The sequence below is a fragment of the Lagopus leucura genome, unplaced genomic scaffold, assembly GCF_019238085.1.
Source record: "Lagopus leucura isolate 7727_CA_CO unplaced genomic scaffold, USGS_WTPT01 Super-Scaffold_100001, whole genome shotgun sequence".
Taxonomy (NCBI): Eukaryota; Metazoa; Chordata; class Aves; order Galliformes; family Phasianidae; genus Lagopus; species Lagopus leucura.
The window spans coordinates 89,731,395-89,749,884 of record NW_024962262.1 but is presented as its reverse complement, the minus strand read 5'-3'; the positions used below and the strand labels follow the sequence as shown (position 1 = coordinate 89,749,884).

At 37.1% G+C, this 18,490-nt stretch overlaps 1 protein-coding gene across 1 annotated transcript in view; it reads left to right on the top strand.

Annotated features, from left to right (window-relative positions):
* EPHA3 (EPH receptor A3) overlaps positions 1 to 18,490 on the top strand; it is a 217,085-nt gene that overhangs the window by 56,793 nt on the left and 141,802 nt on the right. Inside the window, exon 3 of the mRNA XM_042867169.1 lies at positions 12,797 to 13,457. Coding sequence (XP_042723103.1) covers positions 12,863 to 13,457 — 595 coding nt within the window. The 5' untranslated portion in view covers positions 12,797 to 12,862. The remainder of the gene's footprint in view (positions 1 to 12,796; positions 13,458 to 18,490) is intronic.

The following is an 18,490-nucleotide window of genomic DNA, read 5'->3' as shown; positions in this document are numbered from 1 at the left end:
ACTGTAAATTTTTAGAACCAATGTCTCTGATTTACCTGTAATGTAGAACTATGAAGATGAGCTACTGCTGTAGCTCCTTAAGAGTCTTTGATTAAAAGCCTAGCTGGCATACTTTGTTTGTTTTTCATATTAAATTAGGCATGAGTTCGTCTTTCATCCCCAGCTTGTCATATGAAAAGTAATTGTTTAATAATTGTTTCAGAGCCTTGAGAAATTAAGAGCAACTTAGCGAGAGGTTGAGAAGATATCTGGACTATCTCCAGTATTCCCAGTCTAATTACTTTCTTCTTGTTGAACTGAAGCAAATTTGTCTTTGGAAAATATGAAATGTGATGTTACGAGTTTCTGTATTAAACATTTTTCAATTAAAATAACTGCAGAAATGTGCACACAGCACTAACTTGTCCTAATTGCATGGTGAGAAAATTAATTTCCATAGAATTACAGTAAGAATGTGATAATTATCATTACTCTTTTGACCCAGCAGTTGACAAAAGAGTAATAATCTTTTTAAAGTTACTTTTTACTTACTTAGCATTTTGAACTTAATGATTCTTGTGTGACTTCAGTGTGCTTAAATTTCAAGACCCTATGTGATATCCAGATTTAAAAAGTAATACTCTCACTATTTATATTTGTTGCTGTTTTTGGCAGCACTGCCCAAACAGGGAGTGCAAGAAAACTCTGTCAGTGCTTTTCAGGTTCATCTCACAATTGCTTCTGCAATTGAAATTGCTTCTTCAATTGCTCTATTGAGGAGAAGTTATAGTGGCTGAGACAGGATTTCAGATATTGTTTCCTATAAGAAGGTTGTGTGTGCATGTATGTATTGGTTTCTACGGGAGGAACAAGGCAATCTTAGGAGGAAAAATGTTGAGTTTTCTTGGCCTATTGTAGGGACCTGCTGATTTAATTTTATGAACCTTTTGTCCCACATTCAGCTAGTTGATTATGAGCTTTTATGAGGGAGGTGGGTGCCGCATTACTCCTTCTAGGAATCCATTTGTGTACCTGACCTTTATAAAGCCTGGCTCTGAGAATTGATTGCCAGATTTGAATATGAGCCTTTGTCTCTACCCAGATAAAGAGGCTGAATGAGAAGGCTCTCAGTGCAGCTAAGGGAAGGGAGAGGAGGTACGGTCTGTGGATATTACCATAGTTGAAATATGTGGCAGGGTTGTAGGAGGGATGAGGTTGGATGCTGAATAAAGATGTGTGAGAGGAAACATCCAGGCAATGGGCTGCTGTAGCTGTTCGCACCAGCTGAGCTGAGACTGAAGAAGTGGATGTTAAGTATATGACATTAATGGATGACATGCCTGTTAATCATTTTTCTGCTGGTAGACATGATGGTGAACTTCATAGTTTAAGTAACTAGACTCAAAAATGAAGTCTCAAGTGAAAGTGTGAAATGACGAAAGGATGACTCCCTAAGTTGTTAAGAAATGATATTAAGGTGAGCATGTGGAGGTGTGTGAGTGTGGAATGCTGCTTAGCTGAGGAATGTCAGAAATTAGCATGTGAACTAAGTAAAAAGCCAACAACCAAATTCTTCTAACTGATGGTAATTACAGGAGACAGCCTTTATGGAGTTGACTGTGGGTTCCATCTGTCATGGAAGTTGTCTGATGTTTTCAAATAAAATTGTTGTCTCACGTGAATTTATGAGGCATTAACCGTGTTTCCTTTACACAAATTAAGCCTCCCCGTTTCTAGATTAGTTCTCCCTCTAGATCATGCCAAGTAGTTGGAGTAAGTTTCCAGGAAAGCCAGGTGTTGTTGCAGAGGTCTCAGTGTTTCCCTTCTGCTCTGCGATTCAGGACTCTTTCCTGTGGTGGGTTCTGAAGGTGCAGTGGTCATGGTGGAGGCCGCAAAGCCTGAAATTATCCTTGGTTCATGGGGCTGCCTGCAAAAGGGGCCAGGTTTTTGGATTCGCCGAGGAAGAGTGCTACACACAATGGTAACCTACTGGTCTGGTACTGAGTTGTTGATATAGTGCCCGCACCAGCATCATGTCTGTCTGAGAAGTGGCAATAACAAACAAATCTGGACCCTACTCATAGGGCATCTCTGTCCCATTTGTGTCTCAGATGAGCTGTGCTTACCTTCCAGTCAATGTGGCTTTATCTGATCGAAGGAAATTGTAGTGGTCCTGCGTGTCTATGGACATGCTCATGGGGATGTATATCCCTTCTGGACTGATCTCTGAATAGTCGGTCATCCCTGGAAACCTGCCCTGACAGTCTCCTCTCTTTCCACCGCAGCACACTCTCCTTGCCAATTTCTCTTCATGGTTTCTGGAAAACCCTGGTTTGAAGGCTCTGGTATTAGAGCAGTTGGCATCAAGATTCCTGATAGTTTTTCCCATTTAGTTTGGTATTTAGAAAACAAGCAAATATTGTTCAGATTAAAGAAAAAGAAAAAAAAAAAAAGCTATGTAAAATTTGCTCAGAACTTTCCTTCTGAATTTGGTTTAATCACTGAAGAACAAATCAGATTTTCTGTTGAGAAGTAGTTTTGTATGTATTTGTGTTACATGTGCTTGTGCAGTAGTACTGCCAATTATATTTATTAGCCCTAAATATTAAACAGCTGGCAGGATTCCACTGTATATAAATAAGACATTTGAGACCTGGAAGAATGCCATTTCTAATACAGCCAGCTGCTATGTTTTACAGTTACATTGAGCACAACACTACTGAATTTCACTGTACAGTCAGTGCTCTGTTAATGACAACAGGAGAACATGAAGTGGTTTGGGATTTCTTTAGGAAATGCCATTGTGTAAAAATACATTGTTTTGAAAGACCGGCTGTACCAAACAAATGATACATTATGCACCTGTTCTGTGCATTTTGATGTAAATATTTTTGTGTTTATTATTTTTCCGGTAAATTCAAATCAAGAAATGGCAGAGATTGTTTTAAAAATGTAAATTGTTAAATGTTTGTGTGCCACAAACATTTTTCACTTCCACTATTGCAGTGGTATTTTCCTATTCATGCAGTGGTTTCATGTTTAAAAATTCCCACTTGCTGCTGCTTCAGAAACCATGTTCTAGTGCTTTAAAAAAAAGAAGTATAGAAATTGCTCCAAAAGTAATACCTTCAATTTATCTTCTGGATACAAAGAGCACGATAACACTACTTGATAGAGGAAATTCTCACCTCAACATAGTCACCACTGTTAGCTATGTGTTTTCACCAGTGATGAACAAATCTTGCGTGCTGCGCTTATAAGATCTGCATGTAAAATGGAACGTTGGTCAGAAAGTTCAACCTCTATTGCCATACCACCAACATCCACCTCTGATGTCATGGACCAAAAAACAAAATAAGAGGCATTACTTTTGGTGCAGCTCTTATGTATAGGCATGATCACTCTTATTGTAGTTCAAGTAGTTACTAAAACAGTAATAAACATAGTCACCGTCTCTACAGGAATGAGTGCTTCTTTAATGATGTTGGTATACTCTAAAGCATGGCTAAATAACAGATTACTTAAGTTTTAAAGATCTTTCAAGAATTATTATCACTATTACAAGTATCTGACTGTATCTCCCTTTCAATTACTTCCTATTCTACAAATCAGAAAACTGAAACCTAAGTGTGGACATGGGCTATCTTCAGATTTACCTGGACAGCAAATAATAGTTCAGAGGAGATCTGGTTTCCTTTTATTCTTGAATTGCTTGTCCACTGTCACTTCTCTGTAAAAGCTGACTTGTCAGTACATGGCAAGATCCACAGTGCCTTAGGGGAAGCAGAGGGTAATGGTGGAGAACCTAATGCTTTTATGCTTAATATTTCCTAATTGATAACAGGAGCCGTGTAACTACAAGTGTTATGTATAATATAAAGTGTAAAATCATCTCTACTTTGCACCTAAGACAGAGTTTTTCACCAGATTGCTGTGTCCACAGTCTTGGGTGAATTCCATCTGGGATAAAATTCTCCTTGCTGAAATACTCATTGTTCTAAACAGCTGTTTATTTCCATCCCAGAAACAGCTATGTGTAGAGTGAATCTTCCCTAGTCTGTGGGATGTATGTGGATGAGAGACTTTGTTTGGGAGTGGTAGTTCAGTACAGATTTCAACCATGGGACTACAAAGTGAGGAACTCAAAAGATCTTGTTAACTTGCAGAATAGATTAAACTGAAGTCTGTTTCTCAAGGAGACAAGAAGTTGAGAGAAAATAAAGTTATGAAGGTTTTCCTTGCCCGAGTTCTGAACCTGCATTTGAGTGCTGGCTTCAGTTGTCTGTTAGAGGGGTAAAGTCAGATGCTTTTCTCATTTGAGTGACCCTTTAACCTCACTGTGATTTAGGGAATTTTGCTTGCAGAAGGGTGAGAATCAGCTGTCCTCACAACTCTGAAGACAAGGTACTCAGCTGTCTAGCAATTAGAGATGGAGGAAAAAGAGATGCCTTCTCTTTCTGCAGTTTGCTTTAATTATTAGTCTAGTTTTGCCATGATAGTGTGTATGCTCTTACTTTCTTAAATACTATGTGACTGTCAGTGCTTGGTATTGACAACTAGTGTTGCACGCTTTTCTAAATCCAATTGCTGTAATATTTGTTATTTTGAAAAGCAAAGGAGGCATTAATGTATCTAACACTATTTTTGGTATGTTTGTTTACCAGCTGAGAGAACAGAGTTGAGATTTGTGCTAAATTCTATATGTATTTGTCATGCCTTGGAGAAACGAGGCTTATGTATGCTGAAAGATTCTGGCCACTGTGACAGTGCTGCAGGTAGCAGAGGGAGGGAGTGATGGTCCTTTCCACCTCACTCTGTCTGGTCATATCATGGGGCACTGATTATCTCCAGTCAACCCCCAGTTTGCAGTGAGGACAGATGGGCTGCCTTGCAGTACATGGAGGCATTTTTTACTTTAGCTTCTTGCTAGCTCTGTGGTGGCTACAAATATGCAAAATATCTGTGCTGTTCATGGGGATTGAGTGGAGGACAGGAAAGAGTAGAATATTGGAGGAAGAATAAGAAGTAGTTGTCTTGATCCTCTTGACATCCCTTCTAAATGTAAATTGTGTTAGAATACATTGTAATATGCTACTTGCAAGATACTCAACATTATTCGGCATTACTGTGAGATGAATGAACACATTTTGTTTGTTTTGTTAGCATAGAATTTGTGTTGGTCAAATGTAATATGTGGATACTTTCAAGGAGTTTCTCATTTCGCCTGAGCTCACATCAGACAAGAAATTAAAGTGGGTTTTTTTGGTCAGAATTAGTTATAATTGTGAGACTGTTCTACTTAGTTATAAGGAAAAATTAGCTTTTTGTTTGAGTTTACAAACAAAATCTCCTAATTACAGTGTTGTGCCATCGGATATATGTAATCTGCTCACACAAATGTGAAGGATAGCATGTAACTGAGCAGAAGGGGGAATAACACATGAATCTACTTCTGAAGTGAATCTTAGATTGAATATTTTTGCATGTAATTTTACACCAAAACAGCTTCCTTGAAACATTACATTCTTCCTGGTATCCCACTGAAGCCTTTTCATTTAACAAGTATAACTAATTAATGGAAAATGATAAAGCCTTAAAATAGCATTAAGAAAAATTTTACCAAAGTCTGTGCTTAGATCTATATGTTTAGCAAAGGTAATTTCATTGTGTATATTCTTTGTTTGCAACTTTGGTAGCACTAAAAACAGTGGAAGAGCACTGCTACCAGCAGGTAATTTCATTGATTTTTGAAAGCATAGAGGAAGATTACTATGGTGCTTCCCAAATTTATCAAACTTCCAAATCTGATCATTATCTTTCCTCTGATCTCAGCTAAGTGGTATTTATGGGGTTTGTGTCAGTGCCTTCGGCGATGTTATGAGGACAGTGTTTTCATACTGATGAGCTGGTCTGGGCTGCATTCTTCTCCGATATGGTCACTGTGGAGTGTGTTTTTTTTTTTTTTTTTTTTATTTTTTAAGCAAAAGCTTTCAGAGCTCTTCCTTCCTGTTTCTATTCAGTTAAATTTCATTGCAGTGCTTTAGGAAAATTCCATTTGTTATTTGGATATTATTTCTAATTTCAAGCTACTCTAAAATGTATGCTAATTTTTATGTTGATTGATTTCCTTGCTCCTCACAGTTTGCTTGTTGTCTGTAGAAGTCTCTGTGAATACTTTTTTTTTGCTTTCAAGGAGCTGAGAATTTAGTTTTCCTATACATACTCTACTGAACTTCACATACAATATGTTAGAGCCATGGTCAATGCATATAAAGTGTGATTATCCTAATGATCTCAATATGGATGTATTTAATGTTACAGTTAAAAAAAAAAAAAAAAAGCCTGTAGATCTAAGGATTAAACTAAAGGAAATGTTATCCATATAGTTTTAAATTCTAATAGCATTTCCTAAACGTATGCTTCAGCAGTGCATAAATGTTCTGAATACTGAATAATGTGCAACGCAGAAAGATAAATATTAACTTAAATATGTACTTATTTATTACCTAATTTCCTTTTATCATGATGAAGAATTTTTAGGTCAAACACATAACAAATTGTCAGATTTTTTTGTTTGTTTCTTTGATTATTGTTTGTTAGGTTTTTCAATTAGATGAATGGTGAATATTCTCATGCCTAACACCTTTCTTTTTCTTACCTTTTATGTTGTCAAGATATCAAGTACATCAGACGTTTCATACCTAGCATGAATTATATTTTCTCTTTATGAAGGGCGACAAGCAGAAAGCTGTTAGGAAGTGGCTTGAAGATCATTTGAGTTCTTTTCTAAAGATACAAATGTCTGTGGTAGCAATGGCTGAGCTTATAGGTTTGGTTTGTTACTGTAATTTTTTTCCTCAACCAAAAGGATTTCTTCAGTTTTCAGCCCCCTCTGAAAGCCTTGCCTCTCATAAGACATCTTTCATAGGAGATGCGTGAAGTTTTATTTCAGTATTTCAACTCTGATAGTGCTCATACTCAGACTTAATGGCTGATGTCCCTCAAAAGCAGGATTAAGGATTCTTTGGCAAGCATTGGATGCAATAATAGAATGAAAGATTTATGTCAGAATTAATTCCCTACACTTAAGATAAATAACAGTACTGTGTAATACTGAAGGATTCATAAGTATTACTGTGACAAATACTTAAAAAAAATCTGTTGTAATATCATCTTGACAAAGATGTGATAGGACCTGAATTTCTTTTGCTTAAGAACATATTTATTGATAGCACTTTGATTTTTCCAAAACAAAAAATGAACTTATTTTTGACAAAGATGTATTAACATTTAATATATCTGCTCTTTTAAGTTGTTTTCTGGAGGAAAAACAAACCAACAACAACAACAAAACCAAAACACTATGCAAATACTTTTTCATCAGGAACTTACCTACAAGAAAGCTGGGGAGGGCTTTTCAATAAGGGCATGTAAGTGACAGGATGAGGGGATACGGCTTTAAGTTGGAAGAGGGTAGACTTAGACTAGATATCAGAAATTATTTACTGTGAGGGTGGTGAGGCACTGGAACAGGTTGTGCAGAGGTTGTGGTTGCCTCCTCTCTGGAAGCATTCAAGGCTGGGCTGGATGGGGCTTTGAGCAACCTGATCTAGTGGGAGGCGTCCCCACCTATAGCAGGGGGGTTGGAACTAGGTGATCTTAAGGGTCCCTTCCAGCACAAACCATTCTATGATCATTCTATGATTCTAGGAAACATCACCTTCAATCTCACCAGGGTTTTCTGTGACCTGTCAGCTGTAACTTTCCTCCTTGTGTTTTTTTTTTTTTTTAATTAATTTCATGTAAAATTACTCACTGAAGCAAAGACCATTTCTAAACAGTATTATAAAACAGCGTCATGTCTCAAGTATTTGCTGACCATTGATCTCAGTACTTGATGGATTTGAATGTGTGTAATAAAGTTTAAGAATATTTCATTGTTCCGTGTACTATGTGAAACCCTGACTTGACTGTTTTGATTCTCTGCTTGAAAATACAGACTTTTCTCTTAAAACTTAATAGAAATGCACAGAGTCTGCATTAATGTTATGGTTTTAAACACTGTGGCCTGTGTTTGTCTTCTTAGCATAAACTCTGGGAAATGGAACTACACAGATAAACATGCACTTGTGTGTATGTATACAAGAAAGAAGAAGATGCCACTTACTGGTTTTAGAGCCCAGAGGTGAATTTTGACAGCTTTCCGGGGAAGCTAAGTTCTTTGGAGACTGAAGTTCCTATGAGATTTGTGAAAATAAGCAGCAGGAAAAGAGAGGGAGGGAGAGGAGAGTATGTGCATTTAGTGCTCCCAACAAAGAAGATACTTTTATTCACTCTTACCTTTTGTTAGACACCAGTGTTTGTGTTGAGCACCAAGTATGAGACATAGGTCTGTAGGATGTGTTGAGCTTCATTGATTCTGTCATGTGTTATTACCTCTTTTTATTGTAATTGCCTGGCAGTCAGGGAGTTAAAAAATAAAATAAAATAAAATAAAGACATTATTAGTCTTTGGTATTCTGTTAGTGCATGTAAATTCTTAACATTTCACTATCTGAAACATGAGACTGCTATTGGAATGAACTTTTCTTTTGGAAAGGGAACTGCTTGAATGAGTAGCAGAAGGTAGAAAGTGTGTGTGCATGGGAAGGCATGCTTTTCTGTCATTGCTAAGCAAGGTGTAATAAAGATGGTGTTTTTTCTGGCTGAGGAATTGCACTGAATACTAAAAGCCAGCAGATGAGAGTGGGGTCAGTTTTCAGTATTAGAACGTTAAGTGTTTTTGGGCAGAGTTTGAATGAATGATGGTTCTGCAGTGGCTTATATGAACACCTTGCAGAGGGAGAAAGGCAACCGACAAGAAAAATATCAGTTGTATTTTATTTGTTTAGAAATAACTTGCTTTGCAGGACTGGGGTATCCTACCTCATGAAGATGCTCACATGAGGTTGTTTCTTCTGATTTCTCAGCAGTGTTCTCCCAGCCTGTATTCCAGAGCACACAGTGAGTGTGTAGTTCAAGATGTGCTCCTATCTAGCCACAGTTAGAATCACTGAGTTATGTTATTTAAAATGGTGTGGCACCAAATCATGCCAAATATAACACACAAATTTCTTAATAGAAAATAAAATTGTAGGTAAATATCGTTAGTCTCAGATTACCAATGGAGTCACAGGGAGAATACAACTGCCTGGATTACGGAAGTGCTTTGAAAAAATAATCTAACCCTGTTCTTAGGAGTTTTTCATTCTCTTTTTTAAGAAAAGAATTAAAAAAAAACCAACACAACCAAAACCAGATTTCCAACACTTACTGCTATAGCTATGTTCTCAAAATAAAAATCCTTGCTGCCCCAACTACTGTCAGTCAGCGTGATCTCAGCATGCGAGTTAGAACCTCTCACTGAGGATCTCAGATATTTCTCTGTGCTGTGAGCCAGTCTCCTGGCTCCTGCCTTAGGTATCCAAAAGTCATGAGGAGGAATTCAGACCCATAGTTTGTTTAGAATTAAGATCACTTGGGGATGGCAGTGTGGTAGTTTACTGGGAATAGTTGTAAAGTATGAGCGACATAGATGTAGTACTGCTTGTTTCTATAATTTGATCATCAGTCTTACTGAAGTCATCAATCTACACAAATTTGATTCATATTCTGATTTTAGGCATTCTTCCTGAATTTCAGTGAGTTATTTTTCACCTTAGTGCTTTCTAAAGCATTAGCTCCAATATTGATTGGTTTTTGGCAGTGTAAATAATTTGGTCAAGTTAGCACAATCTGAGATTGCGCCTTTCCTTCAGTAGTGCTTCAGTATTCAATGATAGATTCGAAATCCTGTTGTGTATGTAAGTGGCAATGATATGGCAATCTACAGTAGTTTCCAAGCAATTTGGTTTGCATACAAATTAATGGAGTGATAATTGTGCATTGCAACCTGTAGATAAAGAACATAGATGTGACATTCCCTTTGTCAAGCAATTCAGCTGCCTGCATAGGCACGCCAAATAAGAAAGCTATGAACAAATTGCAGTCAGACTTTTCCAAAAGAAAAACATCTGGATCTCACTGGATGTGTAAAATATGTTGAAATGGTGAGAAATTACATGGAAGAGAGAATAAGATGATCACTTATGAGTCAGTGTGAGCTGTTTTAAATGTCCATAAAATGCTTTTTTTGTAATCTTGTCAAGTTTCATCTAGTAGATGAACTTTGTAAATCACTTTGTATTAATCCAGACAGTTAAGTAGATATATCCAGCTTTGTGGGAGGTGACAATGGCATCCAAATGGCTTTTTTGCACCATTGCTGGCTCAGGGGCTGTACCTGCACAGGGATAAGGGTAAATGATTGGGGAAGGTCCCACATTGAGCTTTGTGAACTTAGCAGAGGCTGAAAGCCTGGCAAGAGCTTGGGCAGCTTGGGCATGGTGCACGTTCTGTTGGCCATGGGTGCCGGTGTGGTAACCTTGACCCACAGTCCCTGTGCTGCTGGCTCTTCGGCTTAATGTAGGCTGCTGTGTTTTAGCTGCTGTATGCTTATGCAGAGGCTGTGATTTTTAACTCTGCTGAACTAGTCAGGAAGAGATAAAACTTGTGTATAGTCAGCTCAATATAGTGAACTAAAATAAACTTTGTTTCAATTAAAGGGAGAGTATTTATACTGCTTTTATCTACTGGTTTAATAACATTTTTTAAAGTCACATCTTCAGGGGTGTGTGGACAATTTCATTGTGCAGATCAGCTCTGCACCCTCTACACTGTGGGTAGTTATTCCCAGACCTCCTTGAATTGGAACTGAGCACACTCAGATATTACTATGATATGGCTGCATTTTTTCTGAATGTTTTCTCTGCAGTATATGTAGATCCGTCAGCAAAAGGTGCCTACATAAAATGAATGTTGAACTGAGACCTTAAGTATAGCATTGATGTGACGTGATTTTTGAGGGAAAATGCTTTCGTGGAAGAAATTAATCTTTGTGTGCTTTCCCTGAGGATGGCAGTGATTTCTCAAAAGTATTTCTGTCTACTTCACATCTCACTCTAGTACTTCTACCAAGCAGTAGCTCAGTTTTAAGCTCTGTTGCTCTCCAGCTACACTGCATTACTGCTGTGGAACAACATTTGTGCTGCGTGTTTTGTTGTTGTTGGTTTTTTTTTTTTGTTTTTTTTTTTTCCCTAAAGGATGTATGTGGTTAACAGGGAAGCAAGGATTTCAATTGTTGTTGTGCTAGCATATGCTCCATTAGAATATGATTTATTATCATTATGGGAGTTTAGCTTTTTGGTCTGTGTAATCAAGTTTTAAGAATAGAACATTGATCATGAGGCTCAGTGAGATCTTGGCAGTGTGTATAGGTAGGTGACCGATGGCAATGCACAAAAGCTGTGGAACCAGACTCTTCCTCCAGTGCCCAGCAAGAGGTGAGAAGCAGTGGATAGATGCTGAAATATAGTAAATCCCATTTAGGCATTAAAAAAAAAAAAAAAAAAAATTTTACTCTGGGCACAACTGAATACTGATACAGGCTGCTCAGAGAGGTTGTGGAGTGTCTACCTTGAAGGCGTTCAAAAACTTGAGTGGATGCAATCATAAGCAGTCTGTTCCAAATGACCCTGCTTGAGCCGAGTGTTGGACTAGACGGGGGGGGAGGGGAGGGAAGGGCTTTCTGCCTTTATGATGCTATGATCCTGCCATAGGTACTGGTCATAGTAAGAAGTATTTTAATTCTAGTACTCCGGTGTTAAGGCTTCTTCATTTTATGATATGACATGCAATATAGAATGGCTGCCAATTTTTTCTATGAACAGATGTTGAAGAACAATGTCCCTAAAAAACAAAACAAACAAACAAGTGGTCATAGTCATCCATTCAGGGAGAAAGCTGGAAAAAAATGCTTTTAAGTAACTCAGTTTTGTATGGTGAATGACTTAATAATAAATGCTTACTTGTAATTACACCTGTAGGATTTCATATTTTCCCATGAGTGGCAAATAGTTCTGTTCAGTAAGAGACTTCAGAAACCAGGTAGGACTGGTCCATGAGTAATTCACAGATAGAAAACTCATTCTTTCCTTTTCTGTGTCAAGTAAGCTTCTCAGCTTCAAAACAATAATAATGTATTTTTCAAAAAGTATTTTAGAGACATAGGCTGTAGAGCATACAGAAGAACTTAATTACTAAGATTCTGAAGGTAAGTTTGCATTAATTTTTGAGAACTGGAAACTAGGCTAAGCTGAGCTCTGTTTCCTTACGTTACAACTTAAAACAGTTGATCTTGCCTGAGATATGTCTGAAATATAAAGCTTGTAACATTTTATTCTGACTAAATGTAATTTCAGCTGTAGCCAGTGGGCTGCCTTTTTTTTTTTTTTTTTAAATGCTAGCTGAACTTTGAATCTTGCTTAATATTTGAAGTACAGCTTGATTCTAACAGTGCAAATGTGGTTGTAGTGAGGACCCTCTGTTTGAGGTGTGTGGTTGTAATAAGGACACATTTGAATCATGATCAAAGGGACATCTCTGCATATAGCCTAAGAAACCAGATTTTAATAGTGTAAAACAGCTGTAGTACCTCTTTCATGACACATAATAACTTGCTAAAAAGTGACTTCTTAAGAATGAGTTCTCCGCTTACTGAATGTTTGTTTTTATAGAAAAATATTAAGTGCAAGTTCAGCCAGACTTTTTATTGATGTCTGAAGTATGATCAGATACTTCGACTTTCGCTTTTAGCTGTATTTGTCTCTAAACGTGTTTTTTACTGGTATGCTCGTTAATCTCAAAATTTCCTTTTTTTCTTTCTCTTCTTTTTCTCTAGTGGGAAGAGATTAGTGGTGTTGATGAGCATTATACTCCAATCAGAACTTACCAAGTGTGCAATGTTATGGATCACAGTCAAAACAATTGGCTGCGAACAAACTGGATTCCACGCAATTCAGCACAGAAGATATACGTGGAGCTCAAATTTACCTTGAGGGACTGCAATAGTATCCCTCTAGTTCTGGGCACTTGCAAAGAGACTTTCAATCTGTATTACATGGAATCCGATGATGACCATTTGGCAAAGTTCAGAGAGCACCAATTTACAAAGATTGACACCATTGCAGCTGATGAGAGCTTCACCCAGATGGATCTTGGGGACCGGATTCTCAAGCTGAATACAGAAGTCCGCGAGGTGGGACCTGTTAGCAAGAAGGGCTTTTACTTGGCTTTCCAAGATGTAGGTGCATGTGTTGCCTTAGTCTCGGTGCGAGTGTACTTCAAGAAGTGCCCTTTCACTGTCAAGAACCTCGCCATGTTTCCAGATACAGTTCCTATGGACTCCCAGTCCCTGGTGGAGGTGCGGGGTTCTTGTGTCAATCATTCCAAGGAGGAAGAGCCACCCAAGATGTACTGCAGCACGGAAGGAGAATGGCTAGTGCCCATAGGGAAGTGCTTGTGTAATGCTGGCTATGAAGAAAGAGGCTTTGCGTGCCAAGGTAACGATGCACTCCATGTTCATAGCTCAATTATTAACAGGGCTTTCCCTTTATGTCCCTACTCTGTGTATTGGGTCATGTTAATTTTCTGCAAACTCTTGAGAGAAATAAATTAGTCCATAAAATTGCCATGGAAATGAGGCTTATTTGGTCTGTGTAAATAATGTAATTTAATTTTGAAATATTTGACAAGGTTAAAACATTGATTTTTAGCTGATACATTATGTAGCAAGTGTAGTTTCTCTTACCACTCTTGGAATTTCTTTTGGTAGATTATACCTTTCTCAAATGCGTTTGTTATGTTGGAATATGTTGGGTTTTTCTGTGAGTGTTTCTTAACTTTGTGTCTGAATGTATAAGTAGTTAATATCTACTGCTGAGCTGCGCTGATTAGTTGGGGTTGATCAGAAAAAAATATATACAATTTGTTCAGGCAGTGGTGTAGTACCTAAATGCAGATGCATTTGGAAAATTAATGTTTGAATATCAAAATTGCATTTTCATGGAAATGCTCGTGTATTCAACTCAAAATCACTTTCTTCATACTTATTGATTTCTGCAAACTGTGGTTATGTGAATGCTCCCAAGAACAGAGACTTACACCAGAGATGTTGATTTTTTTTTTTTTTTTTTTTTCCCAGAAATGCTCTTTCAGATGTTATAAAAATACATAATGTATTTATCCAACTTCAAATATTAATCAAAAGACTGGTGGTCTATGTTTTGCTTTTTACAGAAACATGGTGTGGATTTTTTTGACTAGTTAAAATTTTAACCTCATTTCACAGAGCCTGGCTCTGTTAAATTGTCTTACTTAAGTAAATGAGTAGAAGTTAAATGTAAATATCTGGAAAGGTCATAGATAGAGGGAGTAGCAGCTGAGATGTTTATTGTGTGGTGTGATGTGAAGGTATGTATGCAGATATGCATGTATCCATAAGAGCAGAAATTTCAAAGCTATTGATATTTTACTATTTTGAACCTGGCTGAGAAAAGCTTTTTCCTTTCTCATTAGTTTGAAGGCAATCTTATATAAACATAGCAGTGCTGGAGGGCTATTAGGGTCTGACCAAGCCAGAGTAGGTATAGCTGTGTAGTTGTAAAACATACTCCTCTGATTATGGTGACGTTTTCACAACAGGACAGGTAAGATTTGTAGGAGAGGAGTAACAGTGTTTGATTTGATTTTGTTTTTGCTCTGAATATGAATAACGTGAGGAGTTGAGTATTTGTTTTTCTGCGTTTAGATACAGATACTAAGAACGAATTAAACTGTACTGCTAAGAGCTAAAATGAGGAGAGGATATTTTATTGTGCAGAAATGCCTCAGCTAAGGCCTCCTATAGCTAAAAATGTTGGAAAGTTGGTAATACTCTTCCAATTACTGCATGTAGTCTTGTTAACTACAAAACCTTTTGTCTTGTGGATAGTTGAAAGCTGTTGGATTAGAATTTAAATTACGCATGATCACAAAAAGGCAATCACTGCAGAAAGTGTCAGACTGAAAATGAGCAAACAAGTGGAATTTAATAAAATACATAAAATAAATCATTTGATTAAGAACAGATTTTCAGGTGCTTGGGGAAGTCTAGACATAGAAAACTCAGCTTTCCAGAGATTAGGGTAATAGTGAGTATATGGCATAGAGTAATAGTGGGTTACCAGGGACATATATGGGTGTATCATGCATGATTTTGAAGACATAAAATCAGGCCATTGAAATACTTTTTTTTTTTTTTTTTACCTCCACTTGCTCACCAACCACTGATCAAGAGAGCGATGCATGATGAAACCATTAGCAGTAGTGACAGGTCATTCTGGTTTATTCTGATTTAACATATAATGTTCTGCTAACTTTTATTGGAAGTCATATTTATCAAATATTGTTGGTGTGATGTGATTGAAGTGATACTCTAAAAGCAGTCAGTAACCCAAAACCTCTGATTTGTTTGCATCTGTAATCCAGCAGGAGTTGAATTGTTCAGAAAAAGAGTTCAGTTTTAAACATATGTTCTAACCTCAGGCTGATGTTCACTCCTGCATCTATCTTTTTCTTTCTTTCTTCACTCTTTCTCTTTTTCCTCCCTTTTGGGCTGGGTCTTGTGGTTTTTCAGTCACAATCAAGGAGAGCAATGCAATCAGGACTGTTCAGTCTGAAGAAGAGCCAAAATGTAGTGTTGCAAGTATTGGCTGGAATGAAGGCCTTATTGGGGAAAAAAGAAATTGTTCAGTTAAAGTTTGAAATAGTACCAACATAGAAATTTTTATTTTCATAGTGGTCGGCAGCATTTACTAACTTGCAGTGGCCATCACTACTTGATCTCATTTCTTGAAATTAATTTTTGTTTGTTTGCTTCTGGAACGTTGTTTTCAGAAGCAGTATTATTTTGCATTAGCAGGAGATCATCACTGATGATTAAAATTAAGGACCCTAATGGTATGGCATCAGCCCATTTAGATTTCATTGAGAACAGTTTCTCTTGAGCAGTTATGAAGGCATAGTCATGCTCTCAAATGACACAAGCCTTTTTTGTCATTGGTGTGATACAAACATAACCATGTTTGACTCTGAAAAGCCTAGGCTGGACTACTAGGCTCATTAAGCATCTTGGTTCTTGTTGGTTAGGTTGTTGTTATGCTCCTGATCCTACCAACTAATCCCTATTTTACAACTTACTCAGCAGTAGGAAGCCGACTTGTTAAAGAATTGGGACCCATTTTGTCATTACCACACTTATCCTCACTGTTCTGAGTGTGTGGAAAAATGATTTATCCAAAGCTAATTGTTTATCCTCTCCCTAAGGAATTCTGGTTTTCATAATCTATGTGAGTTAACGGTATGAGAATTAACACCTATTACAGCAAATATTTTTACACTTGTTAATTACTTTGGAGGAAGCGGCTTCATAGAAGTTAGAGAAGATGTTACGTTTGGACCATTTTAGAAAAGCCATTTTTTCATAGTTTTTTTTTTCCTGTTGGCTATGTTAGTTATAATTAGTTAACTAAATATGATGCCTGTAATCCATTGTTTACTATTCATTATTGAAGCTTTGTTAACACATACTTCATAGTCATCCTAATAAATTATATTTTAATATGTTCTTGTTGAAAGGAACAACTTTACAATATCTTTTCCAAATTGTCTTCATGCCATCCTGATCCTTTATAGCATCTTCTCTGTTAGAATTACTGCTTTGACTTGTTTCAATTAGAAAATAACATGTGGTTGGAACTACACAGTGAATGTTACTCTTTCCGAGATTCTTCTGTCAGTTCCCCAGTCAACAGGGGTAACTCATCTTTTCGTTTTATCCATTAAAAAAAAAAAAAAAACCACAAAACGTAGTGAATTAGATCCAAAGGTTTATCTGCCTTAATGTCCTTTCTCTGATAGTGGCTAATAGCAGATTCTTGAGGGAAAAAAAACAAACACAACTGTACGTAGCGCTGCTTTACTGGGTACATCTTTCATCTTCTACCAATCAGCTTTTTCCTTGCACAGTATTAAGATGTGTCTTGTAAGAAATACTATTTAATAGGAACCAGTATCTTGCCACCTGTTAACTTGTCTACTTTTTTGACTCACTTATTTTGGGCGTCTGTAAGTTTATATGCCCACGAATGTGATAGCTAGTCTTGCGTAGGAAAACATACCTTCTTGCTATGTGTAAGCCTTAAGTTTAAAGTCATTTAAATAAGATTTACCATATCCTTTTATAGTGAGAAAATAACTGTTGCCTTTTTAGCTTGGGTATTAATGATAGTCTTGATCTATCTTGTCTGCTACTTGCTCTGTATTTTCCCAGCTCTAGGTCTATTTTAGTGCCTTCTTATTTGGAGGACAAGCTAATTTTTCCATACTTATCCTTTTTGACTGAGTTATCCATTTTGATTGCCCTTTACCTACTCAAAATAATGCAGCATTTATAAAAAGGACAATGAGGCTGGCATGCAATATCCAAGTTACAAATACACAAAGAACTTATGCAGTGGCATAGTGTTTGGAAAGGAGCATTCACATCACCTGTCCAGTTAGTTATTTGTATGTGGAGACACTAGGCTCTGTTGGGTTTTGAATGATGGAGGAAACAGACTTCATTATGTGAAGGTTGGCTAGTTGGGGCAATAGTATCAAAACAAATGGGTAAATATAGGATAAACATTAGAAAAAATTGTCTTTACTGTTAGTTCTGTAATAATTTGGTTGGAGAAATATTGGAAGACTCATTTCAGGAGATGTTTTTTTTTTTTTTCCTAAAGCAGTAACCAGATGATAAAGGAAATCTTGTACTAGCAGGGTTGGACTAATAAACCTCTTCCATCCCAAATGTGTCTATTCTGTTGTTGATTTATTTCATGCACTTTAGAAAGCCTAGCTGGACATGAACCTTTTTTACACTGATATTATCATATAATTAGCAAACATGCAGTGGGCAATTATATACCTACATAGGGCTGTGAGCTTGAATGTTCTTTTGAGTACTGCTGATAGGTGAGGCTTTCACTGAAAAAGTCTTTGTGACTCACCATCAAGTGGAAGGTAAAATTGGTGTGCCTGAAAGGAATGGCTCACTAAGCATTGAATTATGTTTTCAGCACACTACCATGTCAGTGGTTAGTTCTAAATTTTAGTTGCTGGAACTCCAGTAGATCTGAATTGTACATTTTCTCATGATGCTATATAATAAAATCGTAAGTTTAACCTCAAGTGACTGATACATTGTCTATAACAAAGCCAGAAGAAAAAGAGAGGTTTTAATCTGATGGTCCCTTCCCGGTGTACATCATTTTTAGCAATTAATCATGTGGGCTGAATTGGAGGAAAGGGAGCAAGGGGTGAGGGAGGGAGAGAGAGGTGAAGCGTGCCTGGTTATTGAAAAAAAGACTCCACGAAATCTCAACTAACACTAAATTATTCAGTGCTTTAGGTTGTGTATATATATCCCAAATCATATTTCTCTCTCTGTGAGTTTCTGGTGATACGAAAGGAATGCCATCTGTGGCTGCTAAATCCAAACCATTACATTCGT